Source organism: Panthera tigris, chromosome B1 (assembly GCF_018350195.1).
Source record: "Panthera tigris isolate Pti1 chromosome B1, P.tigris_Pti1_mat1.1, whole genome shotgun sequence".
NCBI classification, from domain to species: Eukaryota; Metazoa; Chordata; class Mammalia; order Carnivora; family Felidae; genus Panthera; species Panthera tigris.
Genome location: NC_056663.1, coordinates 163,358,361 through 163,381,500, shown reverse-complemented (window position 1 = coordinate 163,381,500; position 23,140 = coordinate 163,358,361). Strand labels below are relative to the sequence as shown.

Below are 23,140 nucleotides of genomic sequence, written 5' to 3'. Positions count from 1 at the left end.
ACTTTAGTCAGGAATAGGCTAGTCTTGGATCAGTCAGCCTGACTTCCGGAACTTATTCCAGAATTCATGGTGCTAGTCATATGGGCTGGCCCCAGACACTTCACTGACCTTGCAATAATGCAACACTGCATTTCTGTGATCTAATTTTTTATATTCCACTTACTGTGTGCTGTGTTGTGGTTTTACCATATTGCTTTCCTCAGAGGGATGTTTAATGTGCTCCAGGCCAGAGATATGAAATACAAGTTAACGTAAACCTATAATTTCTCCTGAACGGTCTCATTTGGTCTAGCTATGCCTCAAGTCTGACAATGACAGCTAGGGACACTACTTAGCCACGCTCTGTACTCTTTATTACTTACTACCCAACGATCGCCACCATCAACACTTTTTATGTGTCTGCATGGCAGGTATTAGTTAAGGATTTTTATAAATAGCGTTTGTAACGCTTAGTCTTACAAGGTAGGTATTTGTCTCCTATTTGACAGACGAGGGAACCGAAGTTCAAAAGTTGGGTGTGTACCTCTCTAGAGTACACTGTGCGCTATCAAAATGCATTTAATAAAGGAAACATGTAAGGAAAGAAAACCTTCCAATTTTATCATATTATAGCCCAAAAAAACCCAAAAACAAAACCCACAGAAACAGGAAATGAAAGGAGAAATAGATCTCTTCTCTAATTTTTGGAAGAAAACAAGCACAACCTCTAAACATTTTAAGAATGAACATTATCAGGATGCACAGACATTCTTACAATCCCTACACTTCACCCCTTATTTTCAATAATAACAGTAATAATAATAAAAATACTCCCAAACTGAATCTCAAACACAAGGTGGCAGGGGTGGGGAAGAATCCCACTTGGATTTATAGAGAAAAAGTTCTCCTTTCATGGAGTAATATTCCCACTCACAGTATCCAGGCTTTTCAGATCTTGTCACTTGTGTGATTTTAGAAGCCACTCTAACTCGACTTCAACATTCAAGAAGGATATATCTAGTAGACTCTGAAGAGCACCCAGGGGTGCCTGGCTGGCTTGGTCAGAGGAGCATGCAACTCTTGACCTCGGGATCATGAGTTCAAGCCCCTATTGCCTATAGAGATTACTTAAACAAATAAAAAATTAGAAAAACAAACAAAAAAAAGAAATACCCACGTTTTATTCCAAGGCTATTCCCACTACCACCTCTCAAGCTTTAATGCTTTTATCACATCTTGAAAGTGAAAAACAATAAAATCAGGTTGAGATTTGGATACTGGGGAGTCAGCAAAGCTCATTCATTACCTCAACGGCCAGTCCTCAGTGCAAAGGGGAATGAACACATTCAGCCTCAGAAAAACCACAAATCACTGCATACCCTTCAGGGATACTCATCCACGTCTAAGATGCTAATGTTAAATCTGAAAATACTAAGGAGGTACTCCACCTTCTGATACTTCATAACAGCACTAATAAAACTAAGCCCAGAGTTGGCAGTGGTCACAAACCAAGTTTTCCAATCTTATTTGTTTCAATGAGTAAATGTCTGACTCAAATTTAAATGAAAAGAAAACTGCTTCAAACTTTCTAAATGTTTATGTTGCTGCTTAAACATGCTTTTATCATGGATTTGAAAGCCTTTGGTAGTAACCTGCTAAAATTTGCAGTTGGCCATGACCCCCAAATTATGTTTGACTTTCTTGAAAAAATAAAATCAGTCCTCTACCATCCTGAATTAATTCTGTTCCCACAATGAATCATACTAATTTCATCTCATTTATACGAACTCAATTCTTTGTCTAACGTGTTATGATTAAAACTTTAATTTAATTTTCCAAGATGCTGGCCATTTCACCTAATTCTGTATCACTGATTTTACCAATATTTTTATTATTAACAGGAGAAAAAGCTTGGGAGGAGAAAGTGGACTAGCTTTATAATCATCAGTGAGTCACAAAATTAACAATATTTCTTCATCTGCAAAATGAAAATAACATTTAATATTTATTGGGCACGTTCCATGTCCCAGCATTACTGTATAAAACACTCATGATTCTCAAAAAGGATTCTGTTATCCTCCCTCTTTTACAGAGGAAGAAAGAGTTAGTGGCTAATAGCTTGCCCAAGTTACACAGCAAGGAAATGACAAAGCTGATGAAAACACTTGCCCTGGAGGTCTCCCAGTTTATTATAATGACCAGCTGATACAAAGGATATAGAGCCTTTATGCATCATAAAGAGTTCTAAACACACAGGAAGACATGACCAATTATTTAAGAAACAAAAATTTATAATAGATGAGGTCAAGGACTAACTCGTAAGTAATATTTACTCCTCCTTAAGACTGGCCCAACCATGTATCAATACTTCAGTACTCCTGGGGCCATCCATCTCATCAAATAAAACGGAGTCATGTTTTAATATGTGTCTATTATGTGGGGCAAAAGTAAAAGTCCTATTAAATTCAAGATATATTACATTGATTAGTCTCCAGATCTATTAAACCCTACATCACTTTGACATGGTAGAAAATTGGGTTAGTTTGTCATGATATTTCAGAAAGTCCTATTGATTTTTACTTCATTTTCTCGGGTTTTATTAGTTTTGAAGAAGCTAAAAAGACTTGCCTTTTACTAGGGAAAAAAGACCTACGTAAGATTTTTAATAAATAAAATATGGCCGTGTTCTTTGTGATGTATTTTATTCTTTCATGGGTTCAACTGAATGAAAAGTATGAGGATAATGGTAAAAGAGAGAAAAGAGCTAGTGGAAAGGCTACTATGGGTTGGAACAATACGGAAACAGAACCAAAAACAAAGATTAGCTATTAAAGCTGCTCTATTTCCTTTTTTCACACTCCGAGTCCACGTGAACCACAGTTCTGAAGGGATTTTGTGCAATGGACTTGAAAAAACAAGTCCAATGAAAAAATGGCCTCAAGTTTATAGATCCTTATGGCTTTCTCCACTAGAAGACCTATCTGGATTATTTTTTAAGAGAAGGGGGAAGGAAGGAGGATGAAGACAAAGACAATGGAGAAGGGGAAAGAACAGGGGAGGAGGTGGGGGAGGAAGAGAAGGAGAGAGAAAAACCTAAACAGGGTTGTCTGTGCACTGAAGTTTTGAAAGTACAATTAGGGGCAACTTTCAGCTGAGAGACTGATCGGCAAGTCAAAGAATGTCTTGGGAAACAAAGGACAAAAGGCATAATGGAGCCAGATCAGAGAGGGTCCTGTATGTCTTGGGAAGTTTACAATTCACCTGCTTAAAGAAGAAACCCTATACTATTTAATTAAGCAAAGAAGTGCAAATGGTGGTTACCATACCACTCACATGACCTACATCAGCACACAAGAGATGCTTGTGACAAGAGGTCAACCAGCATGAGTCCCAGGCAAAGTCCATTCATGGTCAGTGGCGGTTCTGGTCCTCAGCTCTCTTCTATCCCTAATTAATTTGGCCTCAGGTCTTGGGATCCTGGCTGAACTGAGATCACAGAAAGCAAATTGGCCTTGTTTGCACAACTCCCAGAGGGAATTTCTTTCCTACATCTAGTAAAAAACTTTATGAAACGTACAAAGTAATTAAAGTGATTTTCACCTTTGATTAACTCAGTTTTCTGTTTTTTCTATTTAAAACTTTTATTTGTAGATTTCAGATATTCAGATTTCAATAATTTTCCACTTATGTCATAAAAACAAAGTACAAAGAAATACATAATTCAAATAATTTTATATTGCCTATGTCAAAAAACAGTCTGTCAATTAACTTTGATATCTCACATTTGCTGTTTGTTTTCATGTTATAAATTCCATTCCACCTTACATAACAAAAACAAAACTCCTTGTCCAAACCTGCCATGTGCAAAATGTGTTTTATTTCTTTTAGATTACCTAACTCTTTTCAAAACATTACAGTGTGCATGGCTGGAAATATGTGGTTCATCTTTGAATGATCTATAACTTTTTAAAGACTACAAACTAGCAAAAAATACTTTCATGCATTTGAACAAAATAGTTGGCTTTATTAAACAAAAAAACAAAAATAGACCAAAAAAATACTTTTTTGGGGGGTATACATTTAAATACCTGCACTGATTCTGAATAGTAAAAACATACATGATACCAGACATTACATGCTTATAGCTTTACTGACCATGCCATTCAGACGTGAAACTCATGAGCACAGTGTGAGAACAATGATGGCATTCTAGAGTCATTGATCAAACATAAAAAACTTATTATCACTTGTCCAAAGACCCTGCGCACCTGACAGTTTGGTCCCACCCATGTCAAACCACCCCTATTCCTCAACTCCAACCGTACGACGATTACACGTTGGAGGGCAGGCTTGATGCCTTCGGAAGAGAAACCCTTTGACAGTGGACTAAGGTACATGAATGACAGACAGGGAAACTATATTCACGGCTGGAAGCCCACATTTAACACAATTACTACTCAGCTCAATTTTGCAAACAAGATCCCCTAACTGCGATGGCATACAAAGGTAAAAAGAATGGGAAACGATAGGTACAGGCCATGAAAGCCGTAGGCGACTGAAAGAGGTGTAATTAAATGATAGAAATCTAGTTAATGTGGGCCAGAATTGTAGACATAACATCCTAAATACGGTAAATGAAACATGAAGGCAAAATAAGAATAAGAAACACAGACTCTGCAGAAACAAAAGGGCTTCTTACCTGCTTTAGAACTTCAACTAAAACTAAACAAAAAATGAAATCTACGGCTAAGTCTCTCCTCTCAAGAAGATAATCTCTTTCACGTTGCTGTTCATCCCTGAAACAAGAACCCCAAATTAGGAGTGCACTTAAGACCATAAATTTTAAAAGAGCTATTGGTTAGCTATTATTAGTACAAGTTGTTTTTAAGCTATCCAATGTATGTAATTACATATTCTCATTTTCTTTCTCTTATTGCATATTTTGTACAGTATTTATAAACACATGTCACTACTCTATCTGTCAGAAATTAAACCCATTCTAAAGGAATCAGCAAGAAAAATATTTTAAATTCTACTTAGAAAATCTAGCACTGCTCCATATTTGATTAGTATTTCTTTTAATTAAGAGCTGAAACAAAAGTAATAACTCTTCTGGTGAAAATACAGTGCCAGGTAACTGTTTGCGTATCTAAGTTGAAAAATCACAAATGGCATCGACTCAAGCCCCATTCTAAACTATGGACCATCTTCTGAACATGCAAAGCCAATACCTGTCTGGAAAATCTGAAGTGGGGGAAGACAAGTTCTGGGATTGGAGCACCGAGGACAGTCTCACGGTATCGTGATACAGGGTGTGGCAGTCCTCCTGGATCACAACAGTTGCTTCCCTTCACAACAGGAAGGACCTTGTCTGAATCGGGACCTTGTCTGAATATTTTCTTAACTTCGTCTACAACTATTAAAGATCCTCGCTGAACTACTGAAAGGGCACTCCTGAAATTCATTTTTGCATGACTATCCCAGTGGTGAGGACTGTGGAGAAGCACCTACTTTAACTGGTACCTTCCCTTGATTTACAGTTAGGTATGGACTATCCTCTCCCTTTACTATCAGTCTCCTAACAGCAGGAATCAATATTTTTGCTCAGAAATCAAACAATAACTCTCTTCAGTTGAAAACACTATCACCCCCTTCACAGAAAGTGTTTCAATTCTAGGTCGAAGAGTGGGAAAGGAGCCACTTACCCCTTAGACTTTGTGCTAGATCGAGGCCTGTACTCATAAGATTCGTCTTCAGTTCCATTCTGGCGTCTGTACCAGTCAAACAAGGTGCGAAGTAAGGAAGGGAGACAGTGCTCTGCTACGGAGCTCATAGAGCTTATCAGCTGAAAACACAAGATGTCACCAGAAGATAAAATACATCATTGAAGTAACACACTCCTGACTCCATTAGCCATCATTTGTTAATGATTACTAGGATAACATTTCTAGGATAAACACAGTAACTCAAACGCAATAAATGTGTTTTAAAATAAAAGTAAAGATTAGCGAGGCGCCTGGGTGGCTCAGTTGGTTAAGCGTCCGACTCTTGATTTTGCCTCAGGTCATGATCTCATGGTCCGTGAATTTCAGCCCCGCTGTCAGCTCAGTGCTGGCGTGGAGCCTGCTTGGGATTCTCTCTGTCCCTCTCTCCCTGCCCCTCCCCTTCTCTCTCTCTCTCTCTCTCTCTCTCAATAAACAAACTTAAAAAAAAAAATTAGGGTTTATCCAAGTAATGAAATAAAGTGGGCTGAGTCTCACCCACTATTTAACTTTACCCACATCCATTTGGTTTAGCTTAGCAGCTTTCTACCTTTTTCCTGCCTCCATATGCTACTCACATGTATAAAAACATGACCCTCAGGAACATCACTGATTATACAAAGGGATACCTCTGGGAGAACACATAACATGAGAAAACCACACCTGCTTCCTTCCCCCTGGCCCATTCTTCCGTGCTCATGTGAACAGAAGGCTGTAAATACTGCCACCAGAATGAATGAAGAGAGGTAGGAACAAAGAAGACTACATTCTGTTAGAACTGTGTGAAAGGACCAGTCTACTTTGTACCGCTATGATGCAGAACGATTATAATTACATTATTAATTTGTGATACCCACAAAGAAACGTATTAGAAAAGAAACATAAATGTGTTGCAAACAAGCTTTCAAAGCTTAGAATATATAAGGGGAGAGCATAAGGATACATGTAATGGGATGAGCAACTGCTATTCGGTTTGAAGCATCCCTGAAACTATTTGAATTCTAGGTGAATATCAGATTCATTGCACGAATGAACTCAGCTTTCCTGTAGTGGGTAGATAGTAAGAGGCACACCAGCTGCCATTGGCAAGCAGCCCCTAAGGTCACTCTTCCTCTGGGGGATCTTGAGCAAAAGAAAAAAAAAAAGAAAAAGAAAAAGAAAAAAAAATCTCTTTTTATTCTTTCTGTATCTGATGCAACTCATTGCTCGTAATAATAATATTTTAAAGTATACCGTCAAACATGCTTCACTTTGTTTTTCTTAACCAAAAATGGTGTGTTTCAGGGCTACTCAAGGTCTTGTTCGGGTCCAGGACTATAGAAAATGTCAGCTAATGAAGATAAATTGATACCTCTACAAATTAAACATTTAATATTTTATATTCTTCATATAACTTCAAAATGTACTTCATCTAGGAAAATAGTAAAAAAAAACCAAAACAGTCTATTTGATTGTATAGGCTCTTTTTCATTATCTGCCTTCCTTTAATCATGCTTTTATATATAATTAGCATAATTTGACAGGCAAACAGTTTCTAATATAGCTCATTAAAGTAAAAACAAGATTCGGGGTGCCTGGGTGGCTCAGTCGGTTAAGCGACCGACTTCCGCTCAGGTCATGATCTCCCGCTCTGTGAGTTCCAGCCCCGCGTCCGGCTCTGTGCTGCCAGCTCAGAACCTGGAGCCTGCTTCAGATCCTGTGTCTCCCTCTCCCTGGCCCTCCCCCATTCATGCTCTGTCTCTCTGTCTCAAAAATAAATAAACGTTAAAAAAAATTTAAAAATTAAAAAAAAAACAAGATTCAATTTTATTTAACTAATTTTTCGAATTTTATTTTATTAACAATGAACAGTATCACTCAAAGGAAATCCTTTTAGTATCTAAGAAGGAACAATAAAATACCATCTGCTATTATAAATATATATTAGTTTATACCACACCTGGCTTTGTACCTTAAAAAAAAAAAAAAAAAAAAAAGGTCGAACTATGAGGCATGACCATTAAAAGTTTTCTTAATCATTTACATAAAAAAGCAAATGGAAATATTCCTTAAAACACTGTTTAATAGGATTTCTAATTCTGATTATACATTTATTCATCATTAGTGAATTTAAGACCTGAATAATTTAAATGTCTTTAAAATAACAGATTAATAGATAAATAAAAAATAATAATTAATACCTTTTGCAGTTACTTTAAGATTTGAAAAGCATTATATAAGGTGATCTTAATATTTACTTTAACAGAGAACTAGTCTTCCTACCTACGGTTTCTTCTTAGGCCACTGGCTGTTTACTAAATATATGCATCAGAATCACCTAGGGAGCTATTATAAAATACAGGTGCCAGAGCCCTGCTCTTGATTATTCTCATTCAGAATTGGGCTGGAATCCAGAAACAATATTTTGTTAAGTCTCCACCAAGTAATTCTAACCAGTCATCATTATCTAGTCAATTAGACTAATATCATGAACATTAACATCTGTTTCCTAGATACAGAATCATGAGAAAAGTAGCACAGGAATACTAGATTCCAATAGAAAACTAATCTGGGTTATTGGTTTTTGCAAACAATCAATATATAATAAAATAATTCTTGAACAAACATAATTATGACAAAAATAGCATTTGATCAAACATTTCATCTCAGCAAGAGGAAAGAATTAACATTAAAGGAATATCACACTCATTTTTAGATATCAATATTCTATTTAAAGTTTCTAATAACCCCAACAAGAAAAAATAAAAATGTTAAAAGGTAAAACATTATTATGTAAAACTTGTATGAACTGATACACAAGGAAAGATTGAGGTATGTAATTGGAAACATTTTAAGAAAATTTCAAAGGTACAGTAAAGAGATTACCAATGAAAAGTACTAAGATGCTAAATAAACAGAAATGAATCAAGTTCACAGATCATTCCATGAACTATAAGGTTCACAGCTCATAGTTCATTCCATTTGCTTTGTCAAAAAACAAACTACCAGGGGTACCTGGGTGACTTAATCAGTTAAGCGTCCGACTTTGGCTCAGGTCATGATTTCACAATTCCTGAGCTTGAGCCCCAAATCAGGCTCTGTGCTGACAGCTCAGAGCCTGTAGCCTGTTTCGGATTCTGGGTCTCCTCCCTCTCTCTGCCCCTCCCCTGATTGTGCTTTCTCTCTCAAAAATAAATAAATAAACATTAAAAAGTACTACCAATTTCAGACTGAATTTAATATGTAATGATATAAAGGGTCACTAAACAAGATAAAATAACTTCTTAATATTGGATATATTTGAACCAGACTGTTAGGATGAATATTTTCCTTGAAGGAAAAAATATTCCCCCCAAATTGGCATACCTGGTCAAACTGAAGATCTTCACCTCTTTGAAGAGATCTAGACAATGGCTTCTCCTACAGTTAAAAAGAAGTATACGCACAAAATATTAGCAATCTTATATATGATAAGCAGATTCGTCGGTTGGTTTTGTTTTTGTTTTCATTTGTAATTAGATTTGATTAAACAAAGGTAAGACTCCCTCTTGCCCAGGGTCACATAATTAGCATTCAAGTCCCAGTAGTATGGCTCCAGAGCCAGATACCCTCCAAAGAGAGTGCCCATAAGTCACATGATTGGGAAGGGGGGAGGTACCCACAGTAGACAGAAAAGAAATACTGGGAGATGATTCCTAGGATTCCAGTCTGTGCATAGATGGAGGAATGGTGGTACCATCCTCTGAAAGTGGGAACACAATGAGAAGACAAAGTTTGGGTGGAAGGATAGATTTCGGTCATGTTGAGTTTTGAAGTCCCTATAAGCCATAAAAGAGAAGATGTTGACTAATAAGGGCTTGAAGAACACAGAACAGATTGGCCTGTGTATAGAAAGGAACCAAGTTCATAAAACAAAATCATTTACCTAAAAAAGGAAAAGAAGAGGGCCTAGATTTGAATTTTGAGAAATGCAGACAGTTAACGTTAATGTACTCAACCACATGAGATTATCAGTGGCTCCCTAAATTCCTTCAATTTAAAATGACCCATTTCTAAAAACAGAAACCTTTCTTACAATGTTCATGTGGAGAAATAATCAGGAATAAGAAAAACTTCAAACACAATAGATCGCTGTATCAGTAAAGAAAACACAAACGAATACATACGGGAACATAATAAGGGTAGAAATTCAAACACTGGGGCAAAGATGGAAAATTTAATATATGGTGTTGGGACAGTCAGGTTGTCAGAAGGAAAAATTAAACAGGCTCATTACCCTAGTGAATCCTAAATGTTTTAAAAGTTTAAATATAAGAAATAAAATCACTAAAATCCTAGAAGAAAAAGAAGTCCTAGATGATGGTAGTTTTGTGTTTTTTTTTAAACAAGCTTAGTTCTTTCTAAATATGAACAAAATGCAGAAGCAAAAAAGAAAAATAGCAAATTCAACCACATATAAATAAAAAATGAAAAAGTATATGGGTGGTAAAAAAAAAGTGACAAGATAGGAAAAATATCTACAACAGATATTTAGACTAAGGTATAATTTCCTTAACATACAAAAAGTTCCTATAGATCAGTAGGGGGAAAAAAATCCCATAATCCAATAGAAAAACGTACAAAGAATCAACAGATAGCTGACAAAAAGGAAATGTTTACAGCTCATACATATCTGTTCATATACTTAACCTCACTCACAAGAGCAAGACAAGTTAAAAACACAAAGAAAGCCAACCTATTAGACTTCCAAAGACCTCCAAAAGTCTGAGCACAATGTGTTGAAGTTACCTACTACGGAACAGAACTCTCAAATAATGCCAATGTGTAAATGAGTAACAATCTCCTTAGAAAACTATCTGGCAATATTTGGCAAAGTTTTGAAATGTACACATCCTTTGACCCAGGAAAAATTTCACTTATAAGTATTTGTCTTATATAGTCACATATCTGCAAAATGATGTTCATAAAAGAATATTTGCTATAGCTTCATTTGCAAAAGCCAAGATTAGAAAAAAATAAAAGCCTACCTATATTAATATACATCTATAGAATAACAAGAAGACTTTTTTTTTTTAACATGAAATTTATTGTCAAATTGGTTTCCATACAACACCCAGGGCTCATCCCAACAGGTGCCCTCCTCAATACCCATCTCCCACCCCCCATCAACCCTCAGATTGTTCTCAGTTTTTAAGAGTCTCTTATGGTTTGGCTCCCTCCCTAACTTTTTCCCCCCTTCCCCTCCCCCATGGTCTTCTGTTAAGTCCAAGAAGACTTTTAAAAGAATGGCAAAGCTCAGTATGTATTAACGGAATAACCTAGGTATAATGGGTGCATACCACTCACACATACACACACACACACACGCGCGCGTGCTACTAAATAATATAGAATACCTCTTTAAAAAAATAAAGAAATATGTGTTTGCAAGTGGGAAAAGAAACTGGGACAGTTTGGATAAGGGGAGGGTTTGGGCTGGGAGTAGAAAATTGCTACTACAGATTTTTGTACCATGTAACTTGCCTACCACAGTAGCCAAGGGAAAAGACTACATAAAGAAAGACATAGTGTATTGACAGTGAAACATAATAGTTTCATGAGGTGACCTTTCAGTATGGTTGCTTCCTCTTAATTTAAATGGTACCAGGAAAAGCTTCTGATTTAGTGTTGTGTCTTCCTTCAGCGCACAACAGTGTTGGAATCTTTTTTTTTTTTCCATTTGTTCTATTAACTTGTTTACTAAAAAAACAAATACTGAGTTCCTATTATGAGCAAGCAGCATCTGTGAACCAAAGAGGGCTCAGAGGACTCACTGTGGAAAGCTTAGAACCTTTACCCTTCAGCCACTGGGTCTGGGGAACAAAACTTATAGTAAAGGCCTCCAACCCTCTCTCACCTGAATGCCTACTCTTTCTTGCTTATATGAAGAGATGGCCCAAAAGGGATCCCTCCAGATCACTGTCTAGAGTTAGTATAGAAAGACTGTCATTGGTACATAAAGTGGACTCCATCCAGTAGAAAACAAAGGAGTGAAGGAATGGGTTATGATGCGACCTTGCAATGAGTTGAGAGGAGGGGGGAGCAAAGAAAATCCTAGACAGATAAAAATTTTGATAGGTACTGGACACGGTGATGATTAATTTTATGTCACAGGGTGCCCAGATATTTGGTTAAACATTTTCTGGGTGTGTCTGTGAGGATGTTTTTGGGAAGAGATTAATATTTGAATTGGCAGAGTGAACAACTGGTAGAGTGACCTGAAAGCAGGTAGACTGAGACTCCCCAATGTGAGTGGGCCTCATCCAATCAGTTGAAGGCCTGAGGAGCATGAATAGGTGGACTCTTCTGGAGTAAGAAGAAACTCCTCCTGCCTGCCTGCCCTGAGCTGGGACATCTCAAACTGAAACATGGGTTCGTCTCGGAGCAGCTTTCAGACTGGAACTTATATCAGCAGCTCCCCTCGGTCCTCAGCTTACCCACTCCAGATCTTGGGACTTCTCAGCCTCCAGAACCACGTGAGCCAATTCCTTGTAATAAATTTCTTTTTAGACACATACACACCCTATTGCTTCTGTTTCTCTGGAGAAACTCATAAAAACATCTTTTCAGGTTTGATTTCCTCTTTGATCCAAGGAAAGAGTATGTCCCAGGGAAGAAAAAGGTGTCCACATTTACAAAAGATATATAGAAGGACATTAACTAAGCAGTTAAAAATAAGAAGCAACACGGGGTGCCTGGGTGGCTCCGTCGGTTAAGCGTCTGACTTCGGCTCAGGTCATGATCTCACCGTTTGTGAGTTCGAGCCCCACGTCCAGCTCTGTGCTGACAGCTCAGAGCCTGGAGCCTGTTTCAGATTCTGTGTCTCCCTCTCTCTCTGCCCCTCCCCTGCTCACACTCTGTCTCTCAATAATAAATAAATGTTTAAAAAAAATTTAAAAAAATAAGAAGCAACATCAAAGTACAATGAATTCGAGTAAAAAAAAAATCATGGTGTAGCTACACATTAGAGTATCACACAGGTAGAAATAAACTTGTAGACTGGGAAAATAGTCTCAGTGTATTAATATAAATTAGAGAATAACAGATACAATACACTTATAAAAGGATAAAATGTATACATGGTGGTATATATATATATATATATAAATACATTTAAAGCTCTAGAAATATATATACCATACAGCAGTAATAAGAATAACATTGTGTATATAAACCATAATTTCTTTATCCATTCATGATGCTAAGTGAAATAAGCCATACAGAGAAAGACAGATACCATATGTTTTCACTCTTATGTGGATCCTGAGAAACTTAACAGAAACCCATGGGGGAGGGGAAGGAAAAAAAAAAAAAAAGAGGTTACAGTGGGAGAGAGCCAAAGCATAAGAGACTCTTAAAAACTGAGCACCTGAATTCCATGGCAATTTAGTTTCTCAAAGGGATAGATTTTTTTTTACATGTCCTTGGCACTTGGGCCCTCGAAGGATAAGCACACTCGGGTAGTTATCTTGCAGAACAAGTTTTGTATTTCTTAAACCAAGCTACCTATCATTTACAAGCAGTATGATTCGGCACAGCAATATATATTCCCAATTGGCTCTAAAATTGAAGGAAAACACTAAGTCCCATAGCAAGTTCCATAGAACACTGTTTCTGAAAGGATCTACAAGTTTGAAAAAATAGTGAGCCAAAGGGACTTTACTCTCCTAACGTGAACTGTTTATTTAAGATGAGGGGTTGGGGGGCGCCTGGGTGGCGCAGTCGGCTAAGCGTCCGACTTCAGCCAGGTCACGATCTCGCGGTCCGTGAGTTCGAGCCCCGCGTCAGGCTCTGGGCTGATGGCTCAGAGCCTGGAGCCTGTTTCCGATTCTGTGTCTCCCTCTCTCTCTGCCCCTCCCCCGTTCATGCTCTGTCTCTCTCTGTGCCAAAAATAAAATAAAAAAACGTTGAAAAAAAAAAAAAATTAAAAAAAAAAAAGATGAGGGGTTGGGGGTGACAATAAGCAGCTTCTTTTCACTCATTTGATCCCCTGTTATATAAGTCTAAAGGTCTTCGGTAGTATTTTGAGGACTGCTGGTCAAAGTTGTTTATTACTCACAGAGCATGTTTATGCAATAGAGTAATGGCCAAGCCGAATAAAAGAGAAAAGTAAGCTTTTCAGAAACACTTACAGTGTTGTTTTATATGTAACATAATTTATTTCTCAATAAACTCACGCTCCCTCAAAGATTTCTACAGATTTGACATCCTCACTGAGCTTTCCCTAAAAGGAAATGGAGGTGGACTATTTTTCCATAATAAGAACCCAGAAACGATTTTTGAATGTAAAAGGATACTCATGTTACCATAAGTACAAAAATATAAGTGTGCTGCACTAAATACAAATTACTAATCAAGAACTCTGTACCAACCTCTCAATGTAATTACAGTGTGATTGAGGATGCCCTCATCATCGCTCAAGCAGTTGTAGTGTCTTTCAATATGAGATTTTGAAACAATGAACCATTTAACAATGTTTATAGTATATCACCCATTATAACAACTAAAAAGAACAGAAATTACTTTCTATATTCCCATATACATGCATGCAAAACTTTTGCACAAGAACATTTACCATGGCTTCTTTTTTTTTCCACAGTAGCCCCAAATCTGGGTAACTCCCAAACTACCTATCAATAGAGACTAGTAAAAAAAAAATTATGGTACATTCTTTTATTATACTAATATTCAACTACCAAAAAGAATGAGACAAATTTATATGAGCTAATATAGAACAATCTCTAATTTATACTGTTAAAAATATCTAAGAACTAAAAAAAAAATACAAACACACACACACACACACATATATACAAGCAACATGATTCTGCTTGTTGATATATGTTGAGATATATATATATATATATATATATATATATATATATATATATATATAAAATCTCCCATGTGTGCTTAACAAAAAAAGCGGCAGGTGCTACAGACATGGAAAATGATGGACTAAAACCTGGAGACAGTGTTTATCTTGATCCAGAGTAGAAGAATCATTACTTTCATTATGCAAAATTTAGAACTATTTCCACTTATGTCATTATTTCATAATAACATAAAAACTAATAATGATCCTAAGGCTCATCTTCCTTTATGTTCTAATTTGATTCTTCAACTAGGGTATGTATAGAGTACCAAGAGCAACATGTAGCTTCTAGGAAAATCAAGGGTGTTTACTGAAAAGACTCTGGTAGCATAACAAGGATACTGAAATAGCTCACTAATCTGCAACTAAACAGAGCACGGTGAACACACACACACACACAGCCTCCATTCTCTCCGAAAACTGATCAAGATAGCAGTAAAAGAATTTTACAAGACTTAAAAACCAAAAGGGCAGCGAGAATGGGAGAGGAGGTAAAGAGCAGACGGAAATGCCCAACTAACACATCCCACCCCAGTAAGAGCGAGTCCTCGGTAGGCAAGGGGAAGTCAGATGGCTATGCATCCATGCAGCCATCACTCATTCACTGAAATTATTTACTGAGTGTGCAGTACGCCAAGCTCTGGAGACACAACCATGAGCAAACGGGAAAACAATCCCCGTCCTCACAAAGCCAAAAGTCTAACGAGAGAGCAACTAAAATATCTATTATCTTAGACAGATTTCGAGATAGGAGGCTGCGATGGGCGTTGAGATTTTAGATAGAAGGACGACTGAGGAGATGACATTTCAGTCACAGCAGGAGGAAAGTGAGTGAGTGAGCTTGCCACACAGAGCAAAGGGAAGATAATCCAGTCGATACTTTGCAACTCCCAAAGGTTTTGGAGAACTTCAGGACTCTGAAAGTGGGAGTAAAGGTGAAGTTAAAAACAAGAGGGCTGGTTGGAGGATTAAGAAAGACTGAGCACCCTCCCCCCTCTTCATTCCCTTCACCGGCTCTGCCCAGCAGGATGACCATCCTCCCTCCACCTTTCCACAGAGCGGCTGTCCTTTTTGGGAGAGAGCAAAACAGAAATGCTGACTGGTGGATGCTATAGTTGAAGACAAGGTATCACACCGAAGACAAGCAGCTCCAGTAAAAATTTATATACCAAATATCAGAAACACTATCTTCTGCCTCTAGGTCCCCAGAACATTAGCGACTATGCCTAAACCCTGCCATTTGGGGTACTGGACTCTGACAAACTCCAGAAAAAGATCTGACATTGACGATGCATTCAGATGATTACACACCGAAGACCACAGTCCGAAAGGCCCCTCCCAGTACACAGGGCTTCCAGTCTGTTTAGTGCCTCAGTTGTAAAGCACAACATGTTACAACAGACATACATGTTAGGAGAAGGCAAAACTTTTGGAGGAAACAGATCACACAGGGAGAAAAAACTTCAAAATATACACACATAGATTACATATATGTATTTAATGTTCTCAAAAAACAGCAAAAATTGCAGCATTGTAAAAATGCTGGACCTAAACCAGATACATAAAGTGGTTGGTGAAAGCCTTTTTTTCTTATCTTTTTATCTAGTCGCCGGCCATCTAAACGATTAACAGAGAAGGTGGAATGTACCTGGATCATTACCCAGGATTGATCCACTTCCTTTCAGGCAGAAAGAGACCTAAGGTATTGAATTGTAATTTGCAAGCTGCAATTTCAATTAGTGATTGCCCTTCCTTCCCCAATCTTCCCCCTAAAATGAAAATAAAGTTGTGGCTAAAAATCAAGCTCTGCTAATCTTCGAATCTTTAGTCTCTTTATTTTATTATGGCTTCTAATATGAGAATGAAAAGGCCAGCATTCTCATTTTAGTGGTAGATTAATTTTGGCAAAATCCATTCACATACATGCATCTAAGTTTTTATGTAACTTACTATCGGACTGACCATGAGACATGCTAGTCTCCTTTTATGTAACAATCCATGGATTACTAGTTTCTTTAAAGTGAGTGACCCTGCAAGAGTTTCATTCAAGAACTCAAGAGAGTCATCTTGGATGGTTGTTTATTGCCAAAAAACACACTGGACAAATTTCAAAAGAAACAAAATCACAATAAACAAATCTGAAGCTGTAACACAAACACTGTCACAGTATTGGATTAAATGTATCACTGTCTCATCTTGATGCTAGGTAGCATTCGTCCTTAGCTACTACAGCCCACAACACTGGGGGTTTTCCTGGTATGTCAGGAAGAGTAAGTAGCAGGGAATACGTCTTCTTTTTTTTTTTTTTTTTTTTTTTTTTTTAATTTTTAACATTTATTTATCTTTGAGACAGAGAGAGACAGAGCATGAATGGGGGAGGGACAGAGAGAGAGAGAGACACACAGAATCGGAAGCAGGCTCCAGGCTCTGAGCCTTCAGCCCAGAGCCCAACGCAGGGCTCGAACTCACGGACCGTGAGATCGTGACCTGAGCTGAAGTCGGACGCCTAACCGACTGAGCCACCCAGGCGCCCCGGGAATACGTCTTCTAAGTACAATGGTGGGGTAGAAACATCTATTCTGAGGAATCCTCACCACTCTTCCCCAAATTTTATAATCTCAGATTATATAGCAGATGTCTCTGAAATTAGCTACTAAATTACAGAATAAAATATAGTCAGTATCAGACTATTCTGAAAGAACTATTAAAAGCTCTGGCTGGAACAATGACATTATGTTTTGTTAGAAGAACAAAGGGCACCCCACAACAATGTCTTTTAAGGCTAAGGGCAACTTAAAATACAAATCTTTACTAAGCATTTACCATCACAGGAGGAGCTGGAGATGGAAAGGCCAGTGAGACCCGGCTCATGGTATCAAGTGGGTCACATCAGAGGAGATAAACATGTAAGCAATTAAAAGATTACAATATCAGAATCTAGGAGCATGAAAAATTATTATGATAAAGCAGAGATTCGTACAGCTTGAAGACGATCACTATGTAAGAGGGGAACAACGTGGGAAGTTTAGAAGGACGAGTAGAGGCTTAAAATACAGAAGGGTTAATAGTATTTTCGATTGAGAGAAAAAAAACACACCAGGACAAAAGAACACACAGAGGATACATGAAGTGTCATAGCATATGTCAGGATAGGAGAATCATGAGACATTATACAAACCATAACAAGACTATGAAGAGGTTGGAATGATCCACCAAGAACTTGAATTCATTCCATAGCAATGAAAAGTGAGCAAGGTTTTTAAAGGGAAAAGGTGATAATATTTATGTTTTAGATGAAGCAAAGTCTGGTGAGAAGAAAAAAATGGCAAGGTGATAAACCACTTATCTACTGGTTACTGCAATGATCTAGAATGCATGAACCTGACCCTGAGCTAGAAAAGGGACAATGGCATTGGAAGAAAAAGGAAGGAGGAAGATATAAAAGCTACCACTTTATAAACTCAGTCAAATTAGGCAACTTCAGTTTCAAGGCTTTTACTCTCAAGAACTTTGTATTTCAAAATTAAAATTCCTTTAAGAATAAAATTTGAGATCCAGCAGGACCACACCACATGTTGTTACTTATGAAATATTTTATAAAATAGGTAAAGTGTTAAAAAAAAAAAAAACCATATGAATTTAAAGTTGCTGAAGCCAGGGGTATCTGGCTGGCTCAGTTGGTGGAAGGTACGACTCTTGATATCAGGGTTATGAGTTCCAGCTCCACGTCAGGAGTAGAGATTACTTAAAAATTAAAATCTTGAAAGAAAAAGAAGAAAAGAAAGAAAAAATAAAGTTGCTGAAGGCAGGCAATGGGTTCCAAGGGTTCGCTACACTATAATCCCTACTTTTATACAAACTTGAAATTCTTCATAAACATTTTTCTCTTTTCAGGTTTATTCAGATAGAACTGACAAATGCAAGTGTAACGTATTTAAAGTGTACAATGTGGGGCACCTGTGTGGCTCAGTGGACTAAGTGTCTGACTCTTGGTTTTGGCTCAGGTCATGATCTCACGGTTTCATGGGTTCAAGACCCGCATCAGGCTCCACATAGTCAGTGTGAAGTCTGCTTGGGAGTCTCTGTCTCCCTCTGTCTCTCTCTGCCCCTCCCCACTTGTGCTGCCTCTCTCTCTCTCTCTCAAAATAAATAAATCAACTTAAAAAAGTGTACATTGTGATGATCTGATGTATGTACACACTGTGGAAGGATTCCCACCACTGACTTGATTAACATGTCCATCACTTTATATATCTACCCGATCTCCACCCCCTCCTTTTTTGGTGAGACCACATAAGTTCTACCCTTAGGAAACTTCAGTTTTATAAAACAGTAGTATCAACTAGTCACCATGATCCATAAACTTTTTGTAATGTGTATTTTTTAAAAAGTGGCTCCCTTTCTTACTGTATGCTGGCTAAGCAGGCTAGTATAGCACATGATCACGTAATGAACAGACCACTGATGAAGAAAATAACACTTTATAGATTAAGCACATTTATAATCCAACCTCATAACCATTAACTCATATCTACAAGTCCTTGTAATCTTATTTTTAAGGCAGAACTTCACACACATGCTCTAAAATATGTATGCACTGATAAAAACAAAATCATTATTTTGTTACATAGGAAGCAACTATGGAAGGATTTAATGTATGTTTTAAAACATACATTTTGGCTAATGATCTTTTACATATTATTATTTATTAGACCTCATATACATTTGTGCATGGATGCTTTCTTCACAGTTTTTTTCCTACTTAGTGACAGCAAGAAACTGCTCACAGGCATGCACGTACCTACCCACATACCTTCGCAATCTTAGCAACGCGAGGTCCAACACTTCACTAAGAAAATGAACACATAACAATACTTCCAATTTCCCACCTTTCTTAGGTCACCACCTATTCTCTCTTCTGTTCCTTTCCTCCCTTCCTTCCTTCCCAGGAAGTACAGCAGAATGAGTAAGCTTACAAGCCATTAGTGTGCCTAACTCCTCATTCTGGCTTTGAGCTTCGGACAAGTAACAAACGCTCTGGGGTCTCAAATCACTGGTGAATACTGAGCCCTAACCCAGCTGTATAAGGAATAAATACATTTCAGCTGTTACATCCTCTACCTTTATCTTCATTGTGATCATCTCGCTTCTAACCTACATTGGGATCTTGATACATTACACATTCAGCCCCTTCAAACTCCGGAAGTTATTTCCTAAAGTTGTATCACCCTACTAAAATTGTTCTCAGGCTGCTTAATTCCTAGGTCCAATAACTTCTCTCAGTGTTCCTTGTACTCTGTCTCTCTATATCATTTGGCAATAATAATGCCATTGCACATACTCTTTTCCTTGATATTGTAATCTGCTCTTTTGGCTTTATCACCCTAACGTAGATGATGCCAAAAATCTCTATTTCTTGTCCCCATATCTCTGGTCACCAACAAAGAATTCCCAGGTACCAATCAAATAATTCCACATTGTTTAGAATGCCAGGATTGTGACCTTACCATACACAAAAGAAAAATTATCTCATTCCCCTTTTCTACCCCCATAATATTCTCATGTTCTTTACCTAACATCATCCTTCTAACACTTCAAAGAACTTTTAACCTTTACTTTCACTCAAAAACATCTACTCCTATTTAACTGCCAACTCCTACTGATTTCATCATTTACCTTACTTTCCTCTGCCACCACTGCCATTGTTAATGCTCTAGTTCAAGACTCTTTTCATTCCAGCCTGAATTATATACAACAGCTAAATAGTAGTCTCTGCCTTTAAAGATTTTAAAGTAATCTCTCCACCCAACGAGGGGCTCAAACTCACAACCCCAAGATCAAGAGTTGCATGCTCTACCGACTGAGCCAGCCAGGCCCCCCTTAACTCTCTGCCTTCAATCTCTTCTCTCTCCTAGGGTCCAACGACTGAATTATCTATCACGACAACCTTCACCACTCTCTAGAATCTGACTCAAACATTTGCTTTCAGTCTCTCTCTTCCTTCCTCCTTACCATAAGCTCTAATCACATGGAGCTTCCCACACCGTTTAAGTATGCTTCATGCACTATATGTCTAAAAATAAGTTTACTGGTTTATTGTAAGTTTGGTGACTGCCATGTCATCAACTTGCAGAATAGTCTAGGTTCTCCTTTATTTGCTCTTATGTTTTATCTGTCTCAACAATTCCCACTTGGTGAAATCCATTTTTGTTCTTTGGTAACCCGCAGTAACATATTAAGGTGGATTCTAAAGTCATTACGGCTTTCTAGATCACCACTTGACCAGCCTATCCCTTAATTACCTTTTAAAGACTATTTTTTTAGAGCAGTTTCAGGTTCACAGCCAAAACTGAGTGGAAGGGACAGATTTCCCATACACCCCATTCCACACTTGCACAGTCTCCCCACCAGAGTATTACATTTGTTACTAGTGATGTACCCAGGGTGACACTTCCTAATCATCCAAATTCCATAACCTACATGACAGTCCACTCTTGGGTGTTGTGCATTCTGTGGCTATGGACAATGTACGATGACACGTATCCAGCACTGTAGTATCACACAGCATACTTTCACTGCCCTAAAAATCCTCTGTGTTGTGCCTTTTTGCTCCTCCACGCACAATCCCTGGCCCCCCTGGTCTTTTTACTGTCTCCCTAAATTTTGCCTTTTGAAGGATGTCATATAGTTGGAACTATACAGTATGTAGCCTTTTCAGATTGGCTTCGTTTAATTTTTTTTTTTTCAAGTACATTATTTCCTTTGGAAATTTTGTTATTAGAATGGTTAATACAAAAGTCAAGAAAATATTTCAGATTTATAGGTCAGCTCTACTCACCAAGGGTTCAGCCATTACAACTTCAATTTTCTTTTCAGCTTGAACAGCAAATTCTGCAAAGAGGCTCTTGATGACATATTCACCAGGCTTGACATCTGGGTCAATCGTAATGCTTGACATGATGATATTCTTTTTTCCCAAAGTGGAATGAAAGTTGGAAGAAGCACAGTACTTATTCACTTTGCTGACTGGTGCTGAAGCTAAAAACAAAAGAAACAAAAGAACTCTACTTTAATTATCAACACAATGAGACCTACCACAACCACCCCATTTAATAGACACTCTGCCCCTAAAACCCATCCAGATCTCCCCATCTGGATTATCATGCTCTATTTTTGTCTATTACACTTGCTACATTCTAACAAATGGCCCAACTATAATTTAGTTATGTGTTATTTATTATGTACTGTTTTTCTCTTGACCCTACTAATGTGAATTTCATAAGAACAGGGTTTTTCCTTTGTCTTTTTTGTTCATTGATGAATCCCAAGTACTCAGAACAATGCCTAGCATACACGGGGTACAATAAATATGCACTGAATGAATGAATGAATTCTAAACACCGTTGTGAGCAATGAAGGAAATAAAACAGATGTGATTAAATGAAACAGGGATCGGTTGGGGCACTGATAGATACTATCATGGAAAGCACGCCCAGGAAAGGCCTCACCGGCGTGCCTGGGTGGCTCAGTCAGTTAAGTGACGGCCTTTGGCTCAGGTCATGATCTCCTGGTTCATGAGTTCAAGCCCTGCATCAGGCTTCACGCTGACCGTGTACAGCCTGCTTGGGATTCTCCACCCCCGCCCCCCACCTCTCCCCCACTTAGGCATGCTCACTCTCCTCTCGCTCTCAAAAAAATAATAAACTTAAAAAAAAAAAAAAAAAGGAAAGCCCTCATTGTAGAAGCAACATTTGAACTCAGATCTAGATGATGAAAAAGAGGCAGCAAGGCAAAGCACCAGGAAAAGTGCTAACTTGAGTGTGTATGTTTGATAAACAAAAAGAAGACCAGTGTGGCGGGAACTCAAAGGATGCTTGGAAGCAGAGGTGAAGGGCAATCTGAGATGAGGTCAAAATCATTAGTCAGGGACTTAGAACTTTGTAGGAAAGTCAGATTTTATTCTAAATGAAATTAAAATTCAATGGAAAGTATTAACTTGGGAGGGATAGGACCCGGCTTCTCTTAAAAGATCTCTCTGGCTCCTCTGGAGAATGGACTGGAAGAGGGCAGAGGCAGAACCAGGGAAGCCACCACACAGATCCAGCCGAGATGATCCCGGCTCGGACTAAGAGGATGAAAGAGCACAGGAGAGAAGGAAAGGCCTTCCCATCTATCATATGTTAGTGAATTTGGCATCAAGGTGAAAGAATGGCATTAACAGTGACTTGTAGGGTTTTTATTAGAATCATTCAGAGGGTGGTGGTGCCGTTTGCTCAGATAGGGCTGTCCCAGTGCCTGGCAAACAGTCCGCTGCACCAGCTGTGGCACACAAAGAGCACTACTGACTGCTACATGCTTTTATCTACACAGGTTTTGTTCTCTTGACTGCCTGGGCGATCTACCCGGCTTCGTATCAACAGTTTATCCGGTCACCTTGCTCTTCCAGCCACCTGCATAATACAGACCCTTCCAGCCTCGAACTTCAGCTTATGTCATCCTCTGTGGC

General features: G+C 38.1%; 1 protein-coding gene across 5 annotated transcripts in view; it reads right to left on the bottom strand.

Moving 5' to 3' along the window:
* Positions 1-23,140, bottom strand: part of FRYL (FRY like transcription coactivator) — a 265,419-nt gene that overhangs the window by 126,115 nt on the left and 116,164 nt on the right. For all 5 annotated transcript variants that reach the window (XM_042984565.1, XM_042984561.1, XM_042984562.1 and 2 more), the window contains 4 exons: positions 21,473-21,672; positions 9,087-9,140; positions 5,685-5,824; positions 4,679-4,775 (listed from right to left, as the gene is read on the bottom strand). In XM_042984565.1, the coding sequence (XP_042840499.1) occupies positions 4,679-4,775; positions 5,685-5,824; positions 9,087-9,140; positions 21,473-21,592 (411 nt within the window). In that variant the 5' untranslated portion in view covers positions 21,593-21,672. The remainder of the gene's footprint in view (positions 1-4,678; positions 4,776-5,684; positions 5,825-9,086; positions 9,141-21,472; positions 21,673-23,140) is intronic.